The 22,863-nt window shown below is 33.9% G+C and overlaps 2 protein-coding genes across 2 annotated transcripts; one reads left to right on the forward strand and one right to left on the reverse strand.

The window, feature by feature from the left end:
- Positions 1-13,588, forward strand: LOC117343090 (choline transporter-like protein 2). The gene is made up of 21 exons (XM_033905386.1): positions 1-124; positions 1,152-1,230; positions 1,719-1,806; positions 2,566-2,664; positions 3,060-3,123; positions 3,334-3,481; positions 4,194-4,277; positions 5,173-5,285; positions 5,614-5,730; positions 6,216-6,315; positions 6,557-6,649; positions 7,296-7,422; positions 7,774-7,826; positions 8,134-8,310; positions 8,826-8,954; positions 10,016-10,085; positions 10,543-10,616; positions 11,049-11,119; positions 12,155-12,246; positions 12,846-12,930; positions 13,277-13,588. Exons 1-21 carry the CDS (start codon positions 1-3, stop codon positions 13,414-13,416), a joined length of 2,127 nt encoding a protein of 708 aa, XP_033761277.1. The 3' UTR covers positions 13,417-13,588.
- A 6,559-nt stretch (positions 13,589-20,147) lies between these two features.
- Positions 20,148-22,200, reverse strand: LOC117322097. The gene is made up of 4 exons (XM_033876851.1): positions 22,089-22,200; positions 21,093-21,450; positions 20,491-20,604; positions 20,148-20,236 (listed from the first exon to the last, which is right to left on the reverse strand). Exons 2-3 carry the CDS (start codon positions 21,442-21,444, stop codon positions 20,546-20,548), a joined length of 411 nt encoding a protein of 136 aa, XP_033732742.1. The 5' UTR covers positions 21,445-21,450; positions 22,089-22,200; the 3' UTR covers positions 20,148-20,236; positions 20,491-20,545.
- Positions 22,201-22,863: the final 663 nt, after the last annotated feature.

Below are 22,863 nucleotides of genomic sequence, written 5' to 3' on the forward strand. Positions count from 1 at the left end.
ATGGTATGTATGTTTGTGATATTCGCTCTGGTGTCGGCGTATGGTATGTATGTTTGTGATATTCGTGCTGGTATCCGGCGTATGGTATGTATGTTTGTGATATTCGTGCTGGTGTCGGCGTATGGTATGTATGTTTGTGATATTCGTGCTGGTGTCGGCGTATGATATGTATGTTTGTGATATTCATGCTGGTGTCGACGTATGGAATGTATGTTTGTTATCAGTGATATCATGTAATATGGCACAATGTTATGCCTAGGTATCGGCTAATTTGACGCTAAATTGGGTCTGGACCAAGTTCGCAAAGGTTTCCATAATAAGATATTTCAAAATTGAAGGGTAATATCCTTAAATTCAGATTTTTCTCTTAAGTCCTATAATACGTTTTATGTTAAGAAATGTTCTTAATTTTATGAGCAATGATGAAGCATGGGACAGATTATGTATTTTTACTTATTAAATTCTCTAATGTGTTCATAAATCTTTACCAAAAAACATCATATTTTAAATTTCTTTAATAGCCATTTACCTCTTTAAATATAAATGAAAAAGTGTCACTTCAGAAGTGAATAATCATGTAAACTTATGTTAATAATAATATTGCAGACATAATTGTCAGGTATAAGCAAATTGGATTCAAAAGTAAAGGAATTACAGTAATTTCTCTCTAGTTCTCTTGCATATCAACATATATCGGTTAAATCCGATTGACATGCAACATGGAACCAGTGCTTAAGAAATGCAATTGCTTCACAATTTGATTGTTTAGAATAGATACACATAACTCTGAAACCGTATAAATGTTTTGCCAGTTGAAGACATCAATGTTGTCTTTGTGATAATGTAGTAGCATTTATTCGTTAGGATATATACCGACGGTATTCAATATTCTGTATTTTGTTGTATTATTGAACTAATCATAGGAACTAATTACAAGCTTTTCAAGTGAAACGTGAGATTGAATTTCTTATTTGGACGAATGTTACATAATATAGGCCTCCTGTCTCTCTTAGTGTGTTGGCATGACCACCTATTATAAATTGTGATGTATTGTCTTTAGAATACGTTTGAAATTGTAACATTTTAAGGATGAACTAATATACATCGGAGTGACAATAAAGAGGACACATTATACTTGTTATTTTTGACAGCTTTCATGCAAGGAAACCCCCTATTGCTGTTGTATCCCGTGGACTCTGACGGTGTCATGTGTGGCCAGGGGAGCAACGCGTAAGTCTTTGTGATGACGTCTGAGGATAACAAATATAAGCACACAAGTGGATAGTACATTAAAATATGAATTTATTACATTATAGCCGATTGTTGAATATTGAACGTCATCATGAGGTTTGAGGCCAGTAGTGCGGACAGGCAACGAAATACTTATACCTTCATCAATTGATGCTGCATGAGGGTATTTAGCCGTTAGTGATTAAAAGTTCAAGAAATAATTTGCATTTGATATCATTATCTAACAGTTCCTGTAAAAGAAGAATGTAGTGTTATTCAAACCATAGTTTATTACCAACTTAGAGAAATAGTAATACCCCGAAATTTTCGAAAATGAAAAATATGCCAATGTTTCTTTCTACTATTTACTGTTGTTTCAATATCATTGATTATAAAAAATGGTTGTTGAGGTAAAATATAAACTAATCAAATCGTTTGCAATTGTGACTTCAGAATAGAATTATGTTTTTCTTTTTGTTTATTTCCAGAGGAAAGGACTATCTTTTTTATTTCGATCTGATAGAGTGTTCCAAGTCTGGGATAGCCGTATTCTTGCTGGGCTGTCCGTCACCACAGGTTCGCAAGATATGAATAATATCGTACAAATATGGCATATAAGGAGGTATTTCAAGCATAAACAAATCAAGAACTCTAGACATCGCAAGAGACTGATTGTAGGGAAAAATGTTCAACAGCTGAGTTTGGGCTAAAACAAACGTCCCTAAACTCACTAGTTTAACAATTTGCCATCAAAATGTACTTCTTACCATGATTATATGTCGTAAGAGTATGAGATAGGAGCATTTTTATTGATTAAATGCCTCCCTTTATGCCATTTTTGTATTATTTTTATTCACGGTTGCCATTAACATTTCAAGATCAAAACAAAATAAGTATTTATACGTACATATAGTAAAATCCGGTCAAACAAATGCTCCTATCGTGTGCTATAGACATTCGTGAGCATAACAGCATGACCATTTTTTAGGTTTGATTGTTTGTGACTTGGAATCATTCCACGCTACATCTTATCACAAAGTAACTGTATAGAAGAAACTGTTAGCATATACAGCAAATTATTTGTGATTTTAAGAAACAGCATCTCCAAAACAAACCTTTTGGTAAATTACATGACTATTTTTGTGCTAATTTGTAGATATTTATTCGTGTTCGAAATTCAACATTATTCTCCTATAAGTATGGCCCTTTAAGCATATCGATATGTTTTAACTCTAAGCAAAAAGAATAGTATATACCAATAAACGTTTCCATTGTTGTATTACTCATAACAAGTCAAACGAACTAAGCATTTTATTTTCGTCTTGCATTTTCCAGATTTGCGTCTCAGCGTGTCCGACGTACTACTACTCGGTTTTATCAGACGTGTCGTCCACCTCTGATTTGAAATATTGTAAAACATCTGCCGATATGACCGTAAGTAATGTCTTGTAAGATGAGAAGACTGCAGTTTTAGACTCATTCCGGTCAGTTTTTAACTCATGATTGACAGCACAGAATAATCTGTCATATATATAGCTGTTATCGACTGCATCATCCTTTTCGGCAAAAAACTGTTCAATGACGCAGAGGTAAACATGTCAATATAGTAAACATAGTCTTTTTTTTCTGGAATTAGCCATGTTCAATAAATAAACTTAACCCGGTAAATTAGTTAAATATAGTTTCTAATTTGCAAATGGGTAACCGTATACCTTTAGTATCATTATATTTAAGTTGCAACACCAAGGCTGGTATTTTCTTTTGCTTATATTACCAACCTAGGTGTGAAATGGTATTAATAACAGTTATATGACGAACATTTATTACAGAAAGAGGTCTACCAACTGGTATCGGACGACTCGTGCCCAGCATACATTCTTGCCAGCTCTCCATGTAAGTCCTGTATTATTCTCACCCGTTTTATACCATGACACAGTACTTCTTACATTCTGCATGTCCATACCTTAAGATATCTAATGATATTTATGACATGACCGCATTACATGGTCGAACATGCCAGAATGTGATAAATATGATTAAGCGAGGAGTCACAATTGTATTAATTCCATGATATAATGTAAATAAGATATGTTTGTCGTTCAGTAATACGCCGTTGTGTGCCCACGGTACTGGTCAACTTCATCAACAATATCGGGGACCTGGATGGTAATATAAACAGTAGCGTACCCACCACTCTGACAAGCAAGGATGGCACAGGTTTGACAGCCAGTATACTCTCCACTGCATTAGAGTACGTATAGAACAATGTCATACAAGAAATTTAGTATCATATCACTGCTTGGTAAATCATCATTTTTCAATCGTATTACCTTTCTGAACTATCTTTATAATGGTCTTCGTGCTGTCTATATCTTCCTATAAGGAACCACGGAACCAAATGATTTCCCATAGACGATAATGTTAACGTTTACCACTTATCTGCAACTGTCTTTCTACACTAGTCCACTAACCTTTATTTTGAAGAATGTCATCTAACACCTGTAAATAGAACATTAAAATTCTACCAATTTGACTTTTTATATGGGTGCCACCTTCTTGTATTAAATTCAGCCCAAAAAAATCACCTAAATTTACAACAAACTACACACTTAAAAAACTCCCTCTAACAAAAACACTGAACTTTTTTAGTATATATATTTTACATCTACATGTATTGTCCAGCTCACATAAAACTTTGGAAACTTCTCTCATCTGAATATCCAGTCGGTATGTCCCGATGCATTCACCTTCCTATTAAATCTTCTGTCCATACGGGAAAAAACTGTCTGTTTTTGATTTGGTTCTGTGCTTTCTTTAATAAATGTTTGCCATCATTCCTATGAAGTGACAATAATGTCATATGTCAAATGGAACCACTAACCACCACACAGACAACGAATATTTTAATTGTCTTACAACAAATATTACATTGTTCTGAACTCTGCTTATTGATCGGTTTACAGCGTGTTTGGGGCGTTTATCAAGGCGAAGGAGTACGCCGAGAAAATAATGTCTGAAGTCCTGCAGACGTGGTGGATCATTGTGGTGTGAGTATGTTCTCAGTCTATATATCTGTATGTGGGGGATAAAAAAACATTTTCTCTAAATAAATCTCGATTGGTTAACAATATTCAACATAGATGATCTTACAATAGTTTATTATGGAATGTATTGAATTAATATAACTTTCTATGCCACGATATTTTACATAGCCACGTATGTAAGATGATTTTATAATGTAGCTTATATTTCTTAAAATATAAGCAAAGACTTTTCAATTTGCTTCTATGTAAAACGGATTAATCTCGACACTGACGGTATTTGTTTTCGTAGAAACAGTCGTGTAACGTCATATTGAATATGTGACGTCATAACGTATTTTCGACGTCACAATAGTGTTATGACACATATGTCTTACGACATTTATGACATGATCGTATGACATGGTAGGACAAGCCAGTTATGTGATAAATTGCATAATATACCGAAAACAGAAAGAAAGCCAAATTTATGACAAGTACCAACAAAACTGGGTGTCATTCCCGCTCCATCCCCCCCCCCCCCCCCAAAAAAAAAATTGGTTAAAAAAAAAGTCATGAATAATTTAAATAAAAACTTAGCTTCACAATAATGGACAGACACCCTGTTGCAGAGGAACATTAAAATACATCAATGAAATCTTTCTTAACGTTACTTATCACATTGCCTAAAATGAGCAAAAGAACAATGGTCAGAGACAATGTATGGTCTTAATTACCTATTTTTATTAATTGGACTATTTTAATTTATTGATATATCTTAATCGGTCTGTTTTAATTTATTGGTCTATTTTAATTCTTTGGACTATTTTATATTCAACTATTTCAGTTGATTGTACTATTTTAAATTATTGATCTATTTAAATCTATTTTGATTAATTGAAATCTGTTGATTTAATTTCAGTTTCATGATAATTATCACGCTGATATCCCTGCTTTATATCGTGTTACTCCGGATAATGGCTGGCTTCATGGTGTGGTTTACGATCTTTGGAATGCTGGGAGCCTTTGGATATGGTATGTTTAACTCTTTCTGGTTGTCTTTATGTTCTCTCAGATTAATGACATCGCCAATAATGTAAAACTTCATTTCGGCGATGTGGCAAATCCATACACTGCTTTTAAAGGTATAAGACGATGCTTTAGGACATTTGTGATGCCAGAGTTAGAGGAAATTCAAACAGGAATGAATCGAACTGGTACATATGTTTCAGTAGAAGTCTTAATGTTTCAATATATGCATGCAGAGTACGAGTCGCACCACAGTGAAACTTCAGAGATTTTTTCGTGACATTTATTCTGTACAAGACCGATTTTAAATGTTTTAAATGTCTGTATGCTTCAGCGACTGTTCACCTCTTCACGTACTACCTCGACTCGTCAAACGACCAGACCGAGATGACTATATATCTCTCCGTTGGGACAATAAGTTACTCGAAATCAAAGATGTTTCTCGGCCTTGGTAAGCGTGACACACATAATCTATTATAGCTGTAGGGATTCATGGTAAACATCTAAACATGTGGCTTACATGAATGTATTTTGATAATCTACATTGCTAACCGTCTGAAGACGGATTGTTGATTTTAAAGAAGCTTTCGGCTTGCTTTAACGCAAGAATATCATTATTAATTTACAGCTGTTCGTTCTAACATTTTGTTGTATGTGAAGTATATTGTAAAAATGATAGAAAACCCGACTTCTTCTTACGTAAGGTCTGAGTGATGTGTCTTGTCATAGGGTGGATTATACAAATGTCTTTGTCACGCAGTCGTTATTCTCAATACGAATCCAAGGATTTCTTCTGATTCAGTAATTATATTAGAGTGTTCTGTCGTTATTATAAATACAATAAGATGTACATGTTTTTACAATTAAACAAGTATTTTTATGTTTACAGAAAACTAAGAAAGTAAAAATATGATTTACTTTTTAAAATTTGTACAGGAATCATAACTGCTTTGATATTCACCATTATACTGGTGATGGTCATTTTCCTGTGTCAAAGGATCAGGATAGCCATCGGACTGATAAAAGAAGCCAGCAGGTAAACAACAACAAGAAAAACAAGAACAACAACATTCATTTCTATGCATGAACAGAAATGAAGTACAGTTGTTACATTTTTTATCATACGTACGAAGAGAAGTCTGAAAGGCATTTTGCAATATTATTCTTTCACGTATAAGTTATATTTTTCTGGGAGCCATTATATAGTAAAATGGTTAAAAACTGAATGGGTGTGTACATTGCTAACATGTAACATACTATTTTCTCTGTATTTTCAGAGCCGTCGGAGCGATAATGACAACGCTAGCCTTCCCTATACTCATTATGATCCTCCAACTTTTGGTTGTTGGTTACTTTCTGATATTTGGGGCGTATCCTTTTATGCTGAGCTGATAACTTAGATATCACGTCAGACTGGGTATTCAAATAAGCAAGCAAAATAGCCAGGAGGATCGTGTCTTACTACGATGTGTTCTTGCGATAATATGCACTCTATGTCGCTATTTCTGTTGTATAGTGGTTAACGCTCTCGGCTCAGCTAAGCTAATATAAAGGCAGAAACATATCAGAAAAAAGATAGAGTAAAATAAAATAGAGAGTAATAAATAATGAAAGTAAATTTCATAATCATTGCATCGAGTTCATTTTGTTTTCAATAATTCATAACAAGAAATAGGATATCCTCTGTAGTAACAAAGGAAGTTATCTGTTTTCCGCATTAATTCTTCCATACATCCCATCCCTCCCAATACTGACTCGAAATACATCTTCTGTGTATTAATGCGTGACAGTAGGAGGTGATTAATTCCGGTAGAATCGGTTTTTACCTGCGTCCTATAATGGGGAAAGGTTTTATAAAGCTGACGTGATTTTTTTGGTCTTTAGTTTTCAGTGAATTTTTTTTTACAAACCCCACACCTTTTTGTATTCTTCTAGTGTTTTTCCTACCTCACGAACCGATATGTCTCTTTTAAACCTTATTGCATTGAAAATAGCCTTCCTTAAGCTCCTTCTCAGTTACCTGGCTTCCACAGGGCGGACCATGTCTTCTGTCGAAAACACGACGTCCACGTGGTCTAATGGAAAATGGGATACTGATGCGATTGAGTCCCAGGTGTCTGGTTTCATGGGGTCGACTTGCTCGGTACGTAACATATTCTGAATTCTTAAAATTATGTCTTCATAAAAAACCCGCCATACAGTTTGTTGTTTATTGGAACCAATTAATTGGATTTAATTGGACCAAACAAATCCAATTAAAATATATCAAATCATTATAATAATAAAACTGTATAAAGCTTAATCATATGAATTCAATGCCTTTAATTTGGTTACAATAACGAAGTAGTGTATTGTCAGAAATAATAACCAGTCGGTAAATACAAATTATGAGTGACCGGCTTCTCTAAGTTTTCTAATAGCTTGGCTGGAAACATCAACTAGTAAACGTCAGTTCGATGTCTTAGCTTTGAAGCATATTTTTATTACTTTGCAGAATACATCTTCGACCTCCGACACGTGTAGCTACCTAAAGAACTTGGAAGAGAAGTAATGCCTAGCTATACTAATTTAAATTAAATTTTCAAATTATATCAGTTACTGTAATTATATAAATACAGTCATGTTGCACATCAAATAGGAAATGAACACAATCTAACTAAATGATTACGTATTATATATTTTGCGTACTGTATATTGATGCAAATATAAGAATCAATTGTTATAATTGTGCATTAGTATAATCCGGTCGTGAGATTCCATATTCAGAATATCATTATCCTATAGTGTTAGGTGCCACTTTGTATAATCCATTCGTGTGAGGCCATATTCAGAATATCCATATTTCTACTTTTAGCTTCGTAATGTATGCCGCATTCTTCGCCCTCTTCATGTTTTTCTGGCTAATAAACTTCGTGGTAGCCTTGGGGCAGTTGACTCTAGCTGGTGCATTCGCGTCGTATTATTGGGCGTTCGAGAAACCAAAGGACATCCCGGTATTTCCCATCGCTGCGTCGTTGTGGAGAGCATTCAGGTAAACGTTTAAAATAGTGATCTTATAATTATTGTAGCAATTTAAAGGAACGGCAAATCTGTCTGCAAAAGTTTAGAAAGTTTTATACACAATGACTGATTTTATGTTTAAATGACACTTTATGAACTTAGTTTACAATTACTTTGATAAATTACAGAGATATATACCGTTTCTTCATTATTTTGTCATGTATGACAATGGTGTAGTGATCGTACGGAGATAATACATTATATGTCAATGATTACAGTTATCTATTGTTTTTAATTATATGTTGTGAGCAAAAAAGGAATGGAAACAAAATTGAATAAAAAATCCTTACTATGAGATAGAAAGTAATGTACAATGTAAAAAATATTTTGATTTTAATGTGTACTAAAAAGAAGTTAAACGACCTTGATAAGTATCAATGTTGTTACTTCGTCGGTCGGTATCACTATTATATTAGAATATCTTTCACTTTCAACAACAGTTTCCCTTGTGGTTTGATATATCAAAGGTATGTTGGTTGATTACAGGTATCACTTGGGATCCCTAGCATTCGGTTCCTTCATCCTTGCCGTGGTAGCAATGATTCGGGTCGTACTAGAATACCTTGATCACAAACTGAACAAAAGTGAAAACATTGTGGCGAAGTTTATTGTCAAGTAAGTTATCCTTCACTAGATAATTTGATCATATAAAATAAATGAAATATTCCAATCATATTAAAACTTACTTTAAAAAAATGAACCACAAACACCAAGACAACATATAATAGTTAACACTATTATTTGGATTAGGCTGTTTAGCTAACACAAGATATTTCCGCGAGTATGAAAGTCTGCCGTTGTCTTGAGACTATATCTAATGTAAATACAAATTAAGAATGTCATTGAAAACAGCATCAAGTTAAATGGTACAGTGAAACCTGTCTAATCCGACACCTGACTTTTCCGTCATCCTGTCAAATCCGACACTGTACCGTATTTTCGTGATGCCAAGTGTAGTCAACAACAAATACCTGACTTTTGCGATACCCTGTCTAATCCGACCAAAAGTGTCACTCCCACATGGTGTTGGATTAGACAGGTTTCACTGTACCAATACATGTTTTGAATATAATGGTTTTCCGATTTGTAGTATTCCGCCTTTATATTTAAGACTAAGAAACAAACAAACATTTTCTGGGATATATTTACCTCAACTCTTTTATATATACATCTTAATTTTAAGACCTAATGGTTTATTTGTAAAACAGTATCATTGACATTACAAAACACAATAACCTTAAAACTACAGCACTTGTTTAAGATCGACATTGCATACAATTGCTTTTATCACTGTATGATTACCATCACGTTCTTAAAATACTCGAAATAAAAAAATATGGCGACACTACTGATACAGACAAACTCTATATTATGCGGCATACTTCCAAATCATTCTCATCATCTGATTGTCCATATCATTAATATATTTTGTTCCAATTATTTATCGTGAATTGCATGTTGAATTCAATACCTTTTATTGACTCTAAATTAAAAAATCATCATATTATGAAATAAATAATGAATTTAGTTGTTTGTTTTATTTGCCATATAGTGCGATTTTTGTTGACTAGTTGACAAAGTTTGTGATCAGCCACAAAACTGTGAATTTCGAAGTTGATTGCGTCAAGCTTGTAAAAGTTAAATAAAAAATTGTTGTACACCATTCCTTCCATCAGGTGTCTGAAATGCTGCTTCTGGTGTTTGGAGAAATGCCTAAAGTTCTTAACCAAGAATGCATATATACAGGTAAGAATCCAGTTGACACATTGCAAGGAAAATTCAATTTATAATATGTGGAATTGACATTATATATACATTAGTCCAATAGTCGATGACGAGTAGCAAGGTCTTACAAATGACAATGCCATGCGGGCTTGTAAAACGCATGTCAGATTAAAACTAAGAAAAATGGCATGTTAAAAATGAAACTCACAGGTCGGAAGACTAAAATCAATATTGTAGTTTAAGGCGTTTTATTGCAAACTTTTTTCTATTTTACTTTCAAGACTATTTTACTTATCTTATTGACAAAGGTCTAGAAACTAATTTTAAGTTCAGCAATAAACTGCTAGGCAAAATACATGTAGATAATATCGGTATATCTACTAACCCTACAGGTATCGTGTTACATATCTCTAGAGTATATATTTAGTCCTAAGTTTCATTTTGTTTTGTTCTTATTTATTTTACTTTTCATTTTTAGATGGCCATTCATGGGAAAAACTTCTGCTTTTCTGCAAAAGACGCGTTCTTCGCGATCATGAGGAATATTCTAAGGTGAGGACTGTTCATAATTCATATTCAAAGAGAAAAACTTACTTTTGAAGACCTTTGAATCCCAGTATTATTAAATATCATGAAGGATAGAGGATATTGCACCTCCGTCGCCTCGGACATTTAAACATCAATGTTCTTAGCATCACTGGCGAATCCCTGAAGAAGATGTAGAAGGACGAAACAGTTGGAGGATGCAGTTTAATTAATTTTTGACTCTTACTCTAAGTTTGTATTGAAAGGTGCTTATGTATCTTGTATGTCATTTAAGCAAGTAGAATCTGTTGAGTTTAACGCTCGATATACCTATTTTTTCATCTTAAAAAACCTTAAAAGAAATAACAGTTTTCTTTATATTGAATACTTGGATTTGCATTTCGTATCTTTAGCAAATGATATTAAGTATCAATTGTTTGATTTTCTTGATTTTCACAGAGTGGCCGTAGTGGATAAGGTAGCAGATTTTGTCCTTTTTGTCGGTAAACTCGTCATCATTGGAGCAACGGGTTTGTATTGTTTATCATGATTGCCTGTAATGTAACCAATGAAGGGAAGGGAAGAGATGTATGGTTTCTTGTAACGAGATTCAGTCTTTAGTGTACAGTGTACATTGCTAAGTGAAGCACGAAGTCAAAGTTTGCCTATTGCATTTATGAATGAATAAACACGATAAAACATGTGTATAATGATTCTTTGTATATAAATATAAAAATAAAAAGCCGCAAAAATATGAATTATCCTTTGGCGTATCGGGTTGAAATTGCTTATGATGATATTTTTGTGTAATTTAATAAAGTCTTAATTAGGATTGATTACAGACAGGGTATTATTTACGCATGTCCATAATGTATTTTAAATGAAGTTGTAAATTAATATAAGACGCGATACATAGGCATATTCAATATTCTAAAGTTGAATGAAGGTACTGGATTCAGTACATCGTACAATGTTATATAAAGTGATAGCGTATTCGATAATAATATATTGTGATTATAGATGATATGTGGAGTAGCAATGCTATTGATATATGATTTATAGCATAGTGTTATCTTTAAGTGTATTGTATTAGATATCCACAGCTGATCATTACTTAGAATGTATATTCAGTAAAAGTTACATGTAACTCTCGATTTCGATAATAAAACATTCCATTGAGGGTTTTTCAAATCTTAACAAAACTAATGAATATTAATGTTTCCTCTCTGCAGCAGACGTTGCTTGACGCATGTTGAGAATACTGATATTATAACAATTTGAGAAAGAGATTTTGAAAATTAGAAATGTTTACACACATAATATGTTATTCTGTGCTACACTAAAACATAAGCTAAGCTAAGTTATATTATAGCTGCCGTTAATGCGCTAAAATGTAACATGTAACGCATGCTTATTTTGCCATAGTCATTTTAGCGAATATACAGAATTTACAATTAGCGCTATCCTTATTTAGTTGAATGTTTTAGCATGCAAAGCGCTAAAATAAGATTAATGCTAAAATATATAAACTTGCAGAATAATCAATTCTTATTTGAATGTTTCAGAGGCCTTGGCGTTTTATACTTTCAACTATCTGGCCGACGATCTGCTTACCGGATACGTCACCACCTCGAACACTTACATCGCCACATATTTGGTTTGCATCCACTTCTGATTACATATCTAACTCAATGCGTTATCAAAGTTACCAAAATATCAGCAATTTTCCGATCATTGCGTTTTCAATAACAACTACGATGCTCAACACAATGGGATATACATTTTTAGCACATTAAGATACACATAATCAAAATTCTCGGTTTTTCGAAATATCCAAACACAGCCATGTTTGCGTGTTATCAGACCAAATACTACATTATCGTTAGGAATTATCAACACGTACAAGGAAAAACATATGGGCCCATTGATTAAAGATATAGTATTTAGTATTTGGATATTGGCTTTAATAGGAACACACCATATGGTCATGTCACACCATATGAAGTGTGCTCATTAGAAATAAAGTGCTTCCATTTTCATACACGTTACAAAATGATTTAATTAAAAACATTCATTTCACTATTTTTGTTATTTACAATACCAATTTCCCTGTAAAATATATACAATATATACCAAGTATAAAGTCGAGAAGTTAAAATAAGTTGATGACAACGTATATATAACTTTTGGTGAAAAAACTTTAACTCGCACATGAGTTTGCCAACACATACCATAGGATTTATTTTTTCTTTCCAGATCATCCTGATTTGCGGCTACATAGTCGCCACAGTTTTCTTCGATGTCTTCTCCATGGCGTTGTCAACGTTGTTTATGTGTTTCTGTACGTATAGCAAATTGTTTTATTACGTATATGACCATTTAATGTCGCAATGGTCACATACATCCTTAAGTCTATCTTTAAAGATGCTATAGATCTTAAAAAGAAAGTATGATATATAAGCCGTTACATTACACATTGTCAAAAACAGATATCGCGAAAACAAAATCAATACATGACAGTATAAAATCTTTTTCAAAATGTTCATAAGAACAATGCGTCGTGCTTTTCGTACGATAACGAAAGTTTGAAACCTTTTAAAACAAACTTATTCATCAATAAACAATGTTGTCAGCTATATATGACAAAAATTCGTTATTTGATATTTCTGGTCGAATTTCATTTGCAGTGGAAGATATTGAAATGAATGATGGCTCCGTTGGGAAACCTTACTTCATGAGTAAAGAACTAATGGGAGTCATTGGAGTGAAAAACGTCATCATAAAAGACAAGCAGAAGAAAGGAGCCGCAACATCAGAAAACTTCTGATCCCATAATGTGTGGAATCGGTTTGGGAACAAGTGCACAAATCATAGGCTGATCCCCCTACCATGAAAGTAAAAGGAAGGAAATGAAATTATATTTCGGATTGTTTCTATTGTTCATTTATCAACACTGGTTTCAATATTAATATTTCGTAACCTGGCACAGGGGAAGACTAGAAAAAAAACACACCAAAAAACAGGGGAAGCAACTAACGAAGTTGGGGGTTGGGGGTTGGGGGTGGGGGGGGGTGGGGGGGGTTAGGGATTTTTGTGGAACGATAAAAAGTATTTAGTAATATATAGAGCTTTATTCTAGGAGCATTGAATCTACTTATGGTTTTATGCCAGACATTTATTTCAGGTCGTTACTTTTTACAAGGAGAGGGAGGGGGTATGCATTTATATGAAACTTGAAAATTAATGTTATGATGAATAAATAGCTGTTATACATAGAAAACTGTTATTTTTCAGAATGATTTAATGTTTTATTGTTATTATGAAGTTAATAAAGTTATAGTTATCTTCTTCTAAAAGTGCAGTCTTTTTAAGGCTGTGCCTTGAGCTGTATGGTTGTTTAAGCGAATCATTAAATACTGTATATAAACATTAGTTTTCGAATATCATCATTTTATTTTTGTTACATCTCCCAAATAGTAATGACAATCTTTTTTCCAATTTCCCCCATTTTTATATAAATATATCCATTTATAAGACATACTTTTGCTTCTAGTTTTATTTGTATGGTTTCAGCGACAACATTTGTATACAAACCTTACCCTATAAGATTCCAAGTAGCTGTTTAATTGCTTATCTTTAAACTGGTATATTTCACAACGAAGATATATTTTTACATAATATTTGAATCGGCTAGTCTCACCCCACTGTTGATACATATACGATACGTTTGGATTTTTGAATTATTGCAAGTGAAAAGTAAATGAATGAATGAATAAATAAATAAACAAATAAACGCTGATGAATCAAGGATGTTTCCAAATTTTGAATTTGTGTATGATATTCTTTTTCATAGGAATTGAACTTTCAATTAAAATGAATATTATTCTTAAGAGATGAATGAAATATACGATCATGTTTATCCAGTTTGAATGCATCTTATACAGAAACAGTTAAAAATGTGTAAGGTTGAATTTTACAAATGATTTTAATATCGTGAAATGTACTATGTTTGTGCTGTTTGATACATATAGATTTTTGTAGTAAAATAGGACTTAAGTAAGCAAACCATTGTACTTCTGATATGTAAAACGAGTTCCAATTACATGTGTTTTTTTTTATAAATCGAGCATCATCTTGGTTTAAATCTCAGATGGAATAGGAACGAGCTTGACATTCATTTCATCATATGAAGGGCCTTCTCGGCTGTAAAATGTTACATTTTATAACAAAATCATGACATACACAACTGTGAAATCATTGTGTCAGAAAACCTTGATTTACCCACCTGTGGTATAAATTGTTTTATCGTGAAATTCATATGATGTTACCAACTGCAACATAATGTTTTATTTATTACATTTTACAAGTGAAATATCAAAAATTATTTATTCAATAAAAGTAATATTTTTCAGTAGCGGAAAATATCACTTTGTCTTATATTTTTCACTAGACTATCCCTTTTTCTGATTTGATCAATCAGAACACTGCTGACAAACGACTATGGGGATTTGCATTTAGCTCTCCGTCATGTTATATGACGTCATAATGCATGATAGAATACATAACCTCACGATTTGGCGTACATTTGTGAGTCGTTGACAGGGGCCGCAATGAATTCTGGGAGAGATTGAGCTGCCTCGATATATTTTGCTATAAAATGTAGTAAACAGAATATCAAACAGTATCTTCAGTAATACCAAATGTGTTTCACTCGTGCGGCTATGTTTTGATATTTTGATATTTTGATATTTTTCACGAGTGCTTCTCACTCGTGAAAACTATCAAATAATTAGCCCAATCGTCAAATATGTTTGGTTTTACAGAAGAAACTGTTAGATATCCTCTATACAATATAAAATGACCAAAGAAAACATATTCCGCATTTGACGTATACTTTGTTGATGTTCGTCGTTTTTTGTGACTTAGTTTAATAAAATTTGCATTATTTAAGAACATGTTTGTGACTTATGTATTCAATAGATGTGTTTAAAACCACTAAACGCGGTGTAAAACTTTTGCAGATTTGTTGTTAGATAAAGTTAACCATTTTTTAAATCTTAAAATGTCAAACTACAACTTAAAAAAAAAATTATATCTGTTACCGACATTTGCTCGACGTTCTGGTAAAACGAAGAAAGGCGGAATAGGCACGTAGATAAGGGAGGGAGGGCTGGGCCACAGGCGCTTGCATATAGAACATATCACTTTCGATTTTTTTTTGATATGACAGCGGTATGTGTAATGTGTAAGAGGGAAGGCCGGAAACTCCGCCACGAGCGAAACGGCACCCCATCACACTTCAATTGACCAAAAAACACATTTATTCAAACTGACACGGCGCACACTATATGCGACCGTCATCAGAAAACATTCATCTTTAACCTACCGTGCCACTCAATACGAATTGTTACATCCAAAACACAATAATCCGTGAAAACATCGCCGAATTCCTCGCTCAGAACGCCATTTCTCAAACTGCTCTCTGAGCCTGTCCAGATTCTTCATTTACATACGAAGTTGAAAAGTCATGTGATTGTATAATCGACTGTCACCAGGTGCACTTTTTGGGGTCATCTCGGCATTCTTTATTTTACAGGTGCATGCACAGGACGTCGTTTGCGATATTACGGGCTAATAAGATAGCATGTTTTAATGCCATGCAGTGATGAGATCGTCCTTTCCTTTTTTTCAACTGCATCATTTCAGTAGTTGTTGAACTTCGTTTTCAATAAAAAAAAAGATTGCATATAACGGTGCTCAATAACTTGTTCAAGACAGGGCCGGGACATTATACGTATACCATGAACAAGCAGTATCAGTTGGAATTTTTCGAAGTTAAAATTTGGAGGGGGTAATATATAGCTGATGGTTGTTTGATATTTTGATTTTTTATTGTACTTGTCATCTATTTAGGGCTATGCCAATCTTCAATTTTAAAAAAAACGGACCCCTACATGACTAGTTAAAAATGTATATACCGCACACAATACCGATAAGAATAAGAGGTTGTTCTGGGTATTCTGGCGTTAGCAGTAAAATACTATAAAAGTCTTGCGTTGACACAAAATAACCACTACTTTCCCCTCAAGTATTCTCTTTTCTTTCTCATTTTAATTCAGTTTCATAATTCTGTAAGCACTTCAGCCAGCTTGAATATTATTAGAGTAGCGTTTGATGCTTACACACTCAATTAATCAGGTAATTCATCAATAACTTAAATTTTATATATGCGAGCGATGTAAAGTGGAATAAATGGATAATGAGTATTACAAAGAATACATTTTACAATGCGTTAAACTCTTTGACATTGTCACTGGCGGATTTAAATCCCCCCCCCCCCCTAAAATTGTCAAAGTAAGGGTATCTTAAAAAACAAATTCCCGTATCAATCAGCGAAATAATAATATAAAATCATTTAAAAACATCTCTCATATACTTGTTTTTATAAAACACACCAGGTATGAATCTATCGTGAATGCAGGATTTTGCATTTACCCCTGCTATCTGCTATTTTTTTCAGGGGGAGTACGCAATCCAGTGTCCGCCCCTCAATATTTCTCGTACAGTGATAGATGTAGTCATAAAATTTGGATTGAACTCGAAGAACTTCTAGCAAACATTAAATCTAACATTGTGGGAAATGAAAATAAATTGATGATGGATCATAGATCACAACGTACAGATCGTTTGGCAGGTCTGAAGTATGATTTTCGTATTTGACGACGACATGATATTTGTAAAATGTGCAGAAATAAATGAACAGGTCTGAAGTAAGTAATGTTGGTACACATGTATACGTTCGAGTAACCTGATGTCAGTCTTATTCGTGATTCACTTTTCTTTTTGTTCGTCCAGATTCCAGTAAACTGACAAAAGTTAATCAATAAATAAGCATTTTGTTCTACCTTTGTGACAATTATTGCATTATATAGAAAACGATACGATAGTGACGTTCTGTGTGAATCAATTTATGCCCCCTCCCCCCTTTCCACTTATCGAAAATCTTCTTCTCGAAAGATTGCAAAATTTGCTATAATCATTTAATCATTTCATTTTTCCGAAATTTTGTTCCGAAATTTTGGCCCCAGACCCCTCGCAAAAAAAAAAATCGGCCCCGCCTATGGCGCACGCATTACCACATTACCACTAAATTACTGGACTTTCCAATTCCTGGATCCGCGCCTGCTGTGTACTGTCATATACGGTGCATGGTAATCTAACGTTCAAAATAATGAATAATTTAGGCTGTGTGAAGTTAGCTCAACATACGACATACGACATACGACATTCAAATTTTGATTTTGAATGTTCAGCGGCTCGACATACGACATTCAAATTTTGAATGTTCAGCCGCTGAACATACTACATACGACATTCAGATTTTGAATGTTCAGCCGCTGAACATACGACATACGACATTCAAATTTTGAATGTTCAGCGGGTTTTAGCTGCGGAAGTTTTGCTGTAAATGCTCAGCCAGCCAACGAGATCCGGCAAACCGTTTAAAACGTTCATATCTTTTGTTTTTACCAGCCAACGAGGTATATTTTGAATGTTCAACGGCTCAACATACGACATACGACATTCAAATATTGAATGTTCAGCCGCTGAACATACGACATACGACATTCAAAACTTCATATATTGTGTTTTTACCAGCCAACGAGGTAACTTTTGAATGTTCAGCGGCTGAACATACGACATACGACATTCAGATTTTGAATGTTCAGCCGCTTCGTTGGATGGTAAAAACACAAGATATGAAGTTTTGAATGTCGTATGTCGTATGTTCAGCGGCTGAACATTCAAAATATGAATGTCGTATGTCGTATGTTCAGCGGCTGAACATTCAAAATATGAATGTCGTATGTCGTATGTCGAGCCGCTGAACATTCAAAATCAAAATCTGAATGTCGTATGTCGTATGTTCAGCGGCTGAACATTCAAAATCTGAATGTCGTATGTCGTATGTTCAGCGGCTGAACATTCAAAATCTGAATGTCGTATGTCGTATGTCGAGCCGCTGAACATTCAAAATCAAAATCTGAATGTCGTATGTCGTATGTTCAGCGGCTGAACATTCAAAATCTGAATGTCGTATGTCGTATGTTCAGCGGCTGAACATTCAAAATTTGAATGTCGTATGTCGTATGTCGAGCCGCTGAACATTCAAAATCAAAATCTGAATGTCGTATGTCGTATGTTCAGCGGCTGAACATTCAAAATCTGAATGTCGTATGTCTTATGCTGAGCCGCTGAACATTCAAAAGTTACCTCGTTGGATGGTAAAAACACAAGATATGAAGTTTTGAATGTCGTATGTCGTATGTTCAGCGGCTGAACATTCAAAATCTGAATGTCGTATGTCGTATGTTCAGCCGCTGAACATTCAAAAGTTACCTCGTTGGCTGGTAAAAACACAAGATATGAAGTTTTGAATGTCGTATGTCGTATGTCGTATGTTGAGCTAACTTCACACAGCCAATAATTTATGATTATAAATCATCATTCATCGACGAAACTCTTCAAATAATCGTAAATTAAATGAAAATCTTCAGCAAGCCGAAGCATTTTCCGGACAAAATGCATGCGGAGATGACCCCCGAAAGTGCACCTGGCGGCAGCCGATTATACAATCACATGACCTTTCAACTTCGTATGTAAATGAAGAATCTGGACAGGCTCAGGGAGCAGTTTGAGAAATGGCGTTCTGAGCGAGGAATTCGGCGATGTTTTCACGGATTATTGTGTTTTGGATGTAACATTTCGTATTGAGTGGCACGGTAGGTTAAAGATGAATGTTTTCTGATGACGGTCGCATATAGTGTGCGCCGTGTCAGTTTGAATAAATGTGTTTTTGGTCGATTGAAGTGTGATGGGGTGCCGTTTCGCTCGTGGCGAAGTTTCCGGCCTTCCCTCTTACACATTACACATACCGCTGTCATATCAAAAAAAAAATCGAAAGTGATATTTTCTATATGCAAGCGCCTGTGGGCTGGGCAAGGCAACAGTCAAAAAAGTTTTTTCTTCGTAATTTGTTTTTCCTTGCCTCGTATAAAATTATCCACTAATGTGCGTTGTTTTTAAGATATTTTCTATCTGTTCTCTTGTCATTGTAAAACTGTGAAACGTTTACCTGTCCAAACATTTCCAGGTATTTATCGTATGTATTAATTACCAAGTCGATTTTAACACACTGAAACTACTACCTCATTTTTAGAGAGACCGAGACAATGTTCTCTATTCTTTGTATTTTTAAATTATGCATTTAGAAGTAGGTTCGAACAATGAAAGAAAATAACAATGTTATCGTCCGTTTGCATTCTCACAAAAATATTCAATTACCAAGTAGACTTCATTCTGACCATCAGTATTGAAGTAGATACGTGAAAGGATTAAGAAGATATTGAAAGATTATCAATAAATGAAAGGTCAATATATCAAAAATCAAAATTAAAATATGTTATAAAAATCATTACAGAATATTGAGATTGATATAATATGTGTATCGACATTTACCTCCTTGTTTAAGTAGACAGAAAACTCAAAATCCAGCAATTCAATGTAAGGTTTTTTTCATTAACAATAACAACATAAATAAGGATTTCCACAGGCCGACCAGGCATATAGGTGATATTGCGCGATATCTGAAAGAAAATATATAAAGATATAAATTCCATGTCATATTTCAATGTACAAACTTAATTCTAAGGGTACGAAGTGAAATTGCTTTAAATGTTGTTTTTTTTTTCAAATGAAATTCACTTCTTTCGTAGTCGAAAATTACCATATACGTATATGAATATAAGCAGAAATGATTAATAAGGCGTTTATTTAGTTAAGAGCAAAACTAAAGACGATACAGAAAAACAAGCACTATATTAAAACAAAAAATACATACGTTTAAAAGTATTGTTGCGTTGACTGACAAAGATGATGACGACATCGTTCGCCTTCTAGCCGAGGAGGCCGTTACTTCCGGTCAGGAATACAGGGAGGACGAAAAGGGCGAACACTGAAAAATAGAAATCGTAGAATATATTGACATGTTGAACAAATAATACGATAAATGGAAAAATAAAAACACCAGAATACATTAGGACATTTTGCATGTAGATGTCATACTACTGCACAATGACATACGACAATGCTAAAATTATAGTAATGCATTTAAGTATTCTGCCATAAACGACTCTAGATGTGAAAAGAGTATAAGTGTTGAAATTTTCAAACAACTTCAAACATGCGTGTAGTTTTAAAGAAGTACCACGGATCGGAATAATCTAGACGTGGCATTCATTTAATAATTTAAACTTTGTATTCATAAAACAATTTAGGCGTGACATACATGTTAAGACTTTAAAAACCCTATTTTCATTTGATACAAACAATTGATTATTGCTCTATATCATATGTTCATAATGGCATTTCTCAAATGAAAATATCAGTTAGGAATTAAGAATATGTAGAAGGTATGTTAGTTGTTCTGAAAAAAAAACTTACAAAGGAGTCCGATCTCTCCATTTCCGGTTCCCTCTCCAAAAATACCATTTCCAAGACCACTCTGTGCTGGAGGTGGGAAGGCCATTGGCATCTGCATTGGCATCATTGGGGCACGAACTATGGTCTCCTCGGTATATCCTTTTCCGTATCCCTTTCCATATCCATGACCCTTTCCATATCCATGGTATCCATGGCCCATTCCCATGCCCGAGGAAACACCACTGGCATATCCGGTGCTGTATTGTGGGTAGTACGCAGACTGATAACCGAAGTCATCAAAGTCATCAGCAAGACACCCGGTCAGACCGAGGCAGAAAATGGCGGCGATCAGAGTGGCGGAAATGCTCTTCATCTTGTCCTGAAAATGGTTGAAGAAAAATAAGTTCAATCGAATGTAAATCAAGTTGAACAAATTATTAGAACATTAATCAAAGGTTCTAAGAATTTAACCATATCTTATATCCATCTATCTAAGCTTCGGAACTATCAATTCTAATTAAAAACAAATATACGAAAAAAAGCGTATTAGATAAATAAATAAATAAATAATGTCTTTTTCTTTAACAATGTCTTTGACAAAATGTTGACAGTTCGCTTAATAATATAACAAAACATGGCAAATAATTTTACACTGATATGAGAACACATTTAGAAATGTTCAATATCCTGGACCAAACAAGATTGATTATTATAATTTCATAACATGTACTAGTTATTATACTATACTTTAGTATCGCATACGATATAACATGTTTTCACTTAACATATACATGTACTAGTAATACATTACTTATTAAATGTTTTCACATACCACATATTACTAATATTTTCCCTATCAAATGTTTCCACAAAATATTTTTCATGCAAACACGAAAACACAACTTAAATAATATTTCAGCTCAGAGTTTGTGAAAAAAGACTGATTCAATACGTGTACAGTATAAATATTCTGTGTATCTGACCAGGTAAATGTCTTAACACTGAATAGGTACTTACTGTCAGTAAGGTGATTCTAAATGAATACTTTCTCACTGAAACTGGCCGTTTATATACCTTCAAATGTGGATGTAATAGCAGCCATTTTTAATCAAGCTTGCAAACCCGGTATGCTCCGAACTTCCTTGTAATTTTTTTCGCCGCCTCTGGCTATATTCGTCAACCGTCACCTGTCTCGTACAGAGGTAGACGTGGTTCCGTCCTGATTTCGCACACGAATTATAGTACAATATCACAGGTAATGGTCTGGGATATCTAATCACAGGTAACATCAGGTGGGCCGACGATAGACGCCTTAAGATATCTGTCATACTTACCTAATTTATCTAACATTGAATATCACTGCATGCCGTTATTAGGTCACTAGGCCATTAAATAGCTGTCCATTGGAGTTTAATACCGATATCATATGGCATAAAATTTCATAACCGTAACACGTTTTAAAACATTATACGATAATACATCTAAATTGCTTAGCACAAATTGAATGAAATAAAATCCTTCGCATTAGATATCAACAGTAAAATCAAATGTTATTAGTGTTTATCATCTAGTATATTTAATGAACTATTCAGTAAATTGCAAATTATATTGCAATGAAATAAGCATCTCTCTGTAGAATAACACGATGAATTTCAAATGATTAACAAGACGTGATCAATGATTTACATGGAAACGACCGCCGCATTTTAAAATACACCAAAATAACCCTGAGACTAAAATTATTGAAATTTAAGCTGAAATATATTTTCGCAGTAGTTGAAAGTGAAATCAT

Source organism: Pecten maximus, chromosome 2, assembly GCF_902652985.1.
Source record: "Pecten maximus chromosome 2, xPecMax1.1, whole genome shotgun sequence".
Taxonomy (NCBI): Eukaryota; Metazoa; Mollusca; class Bivalvia; order Pectinida; family Pectinidae; genus Pecten; species Pecten maximus.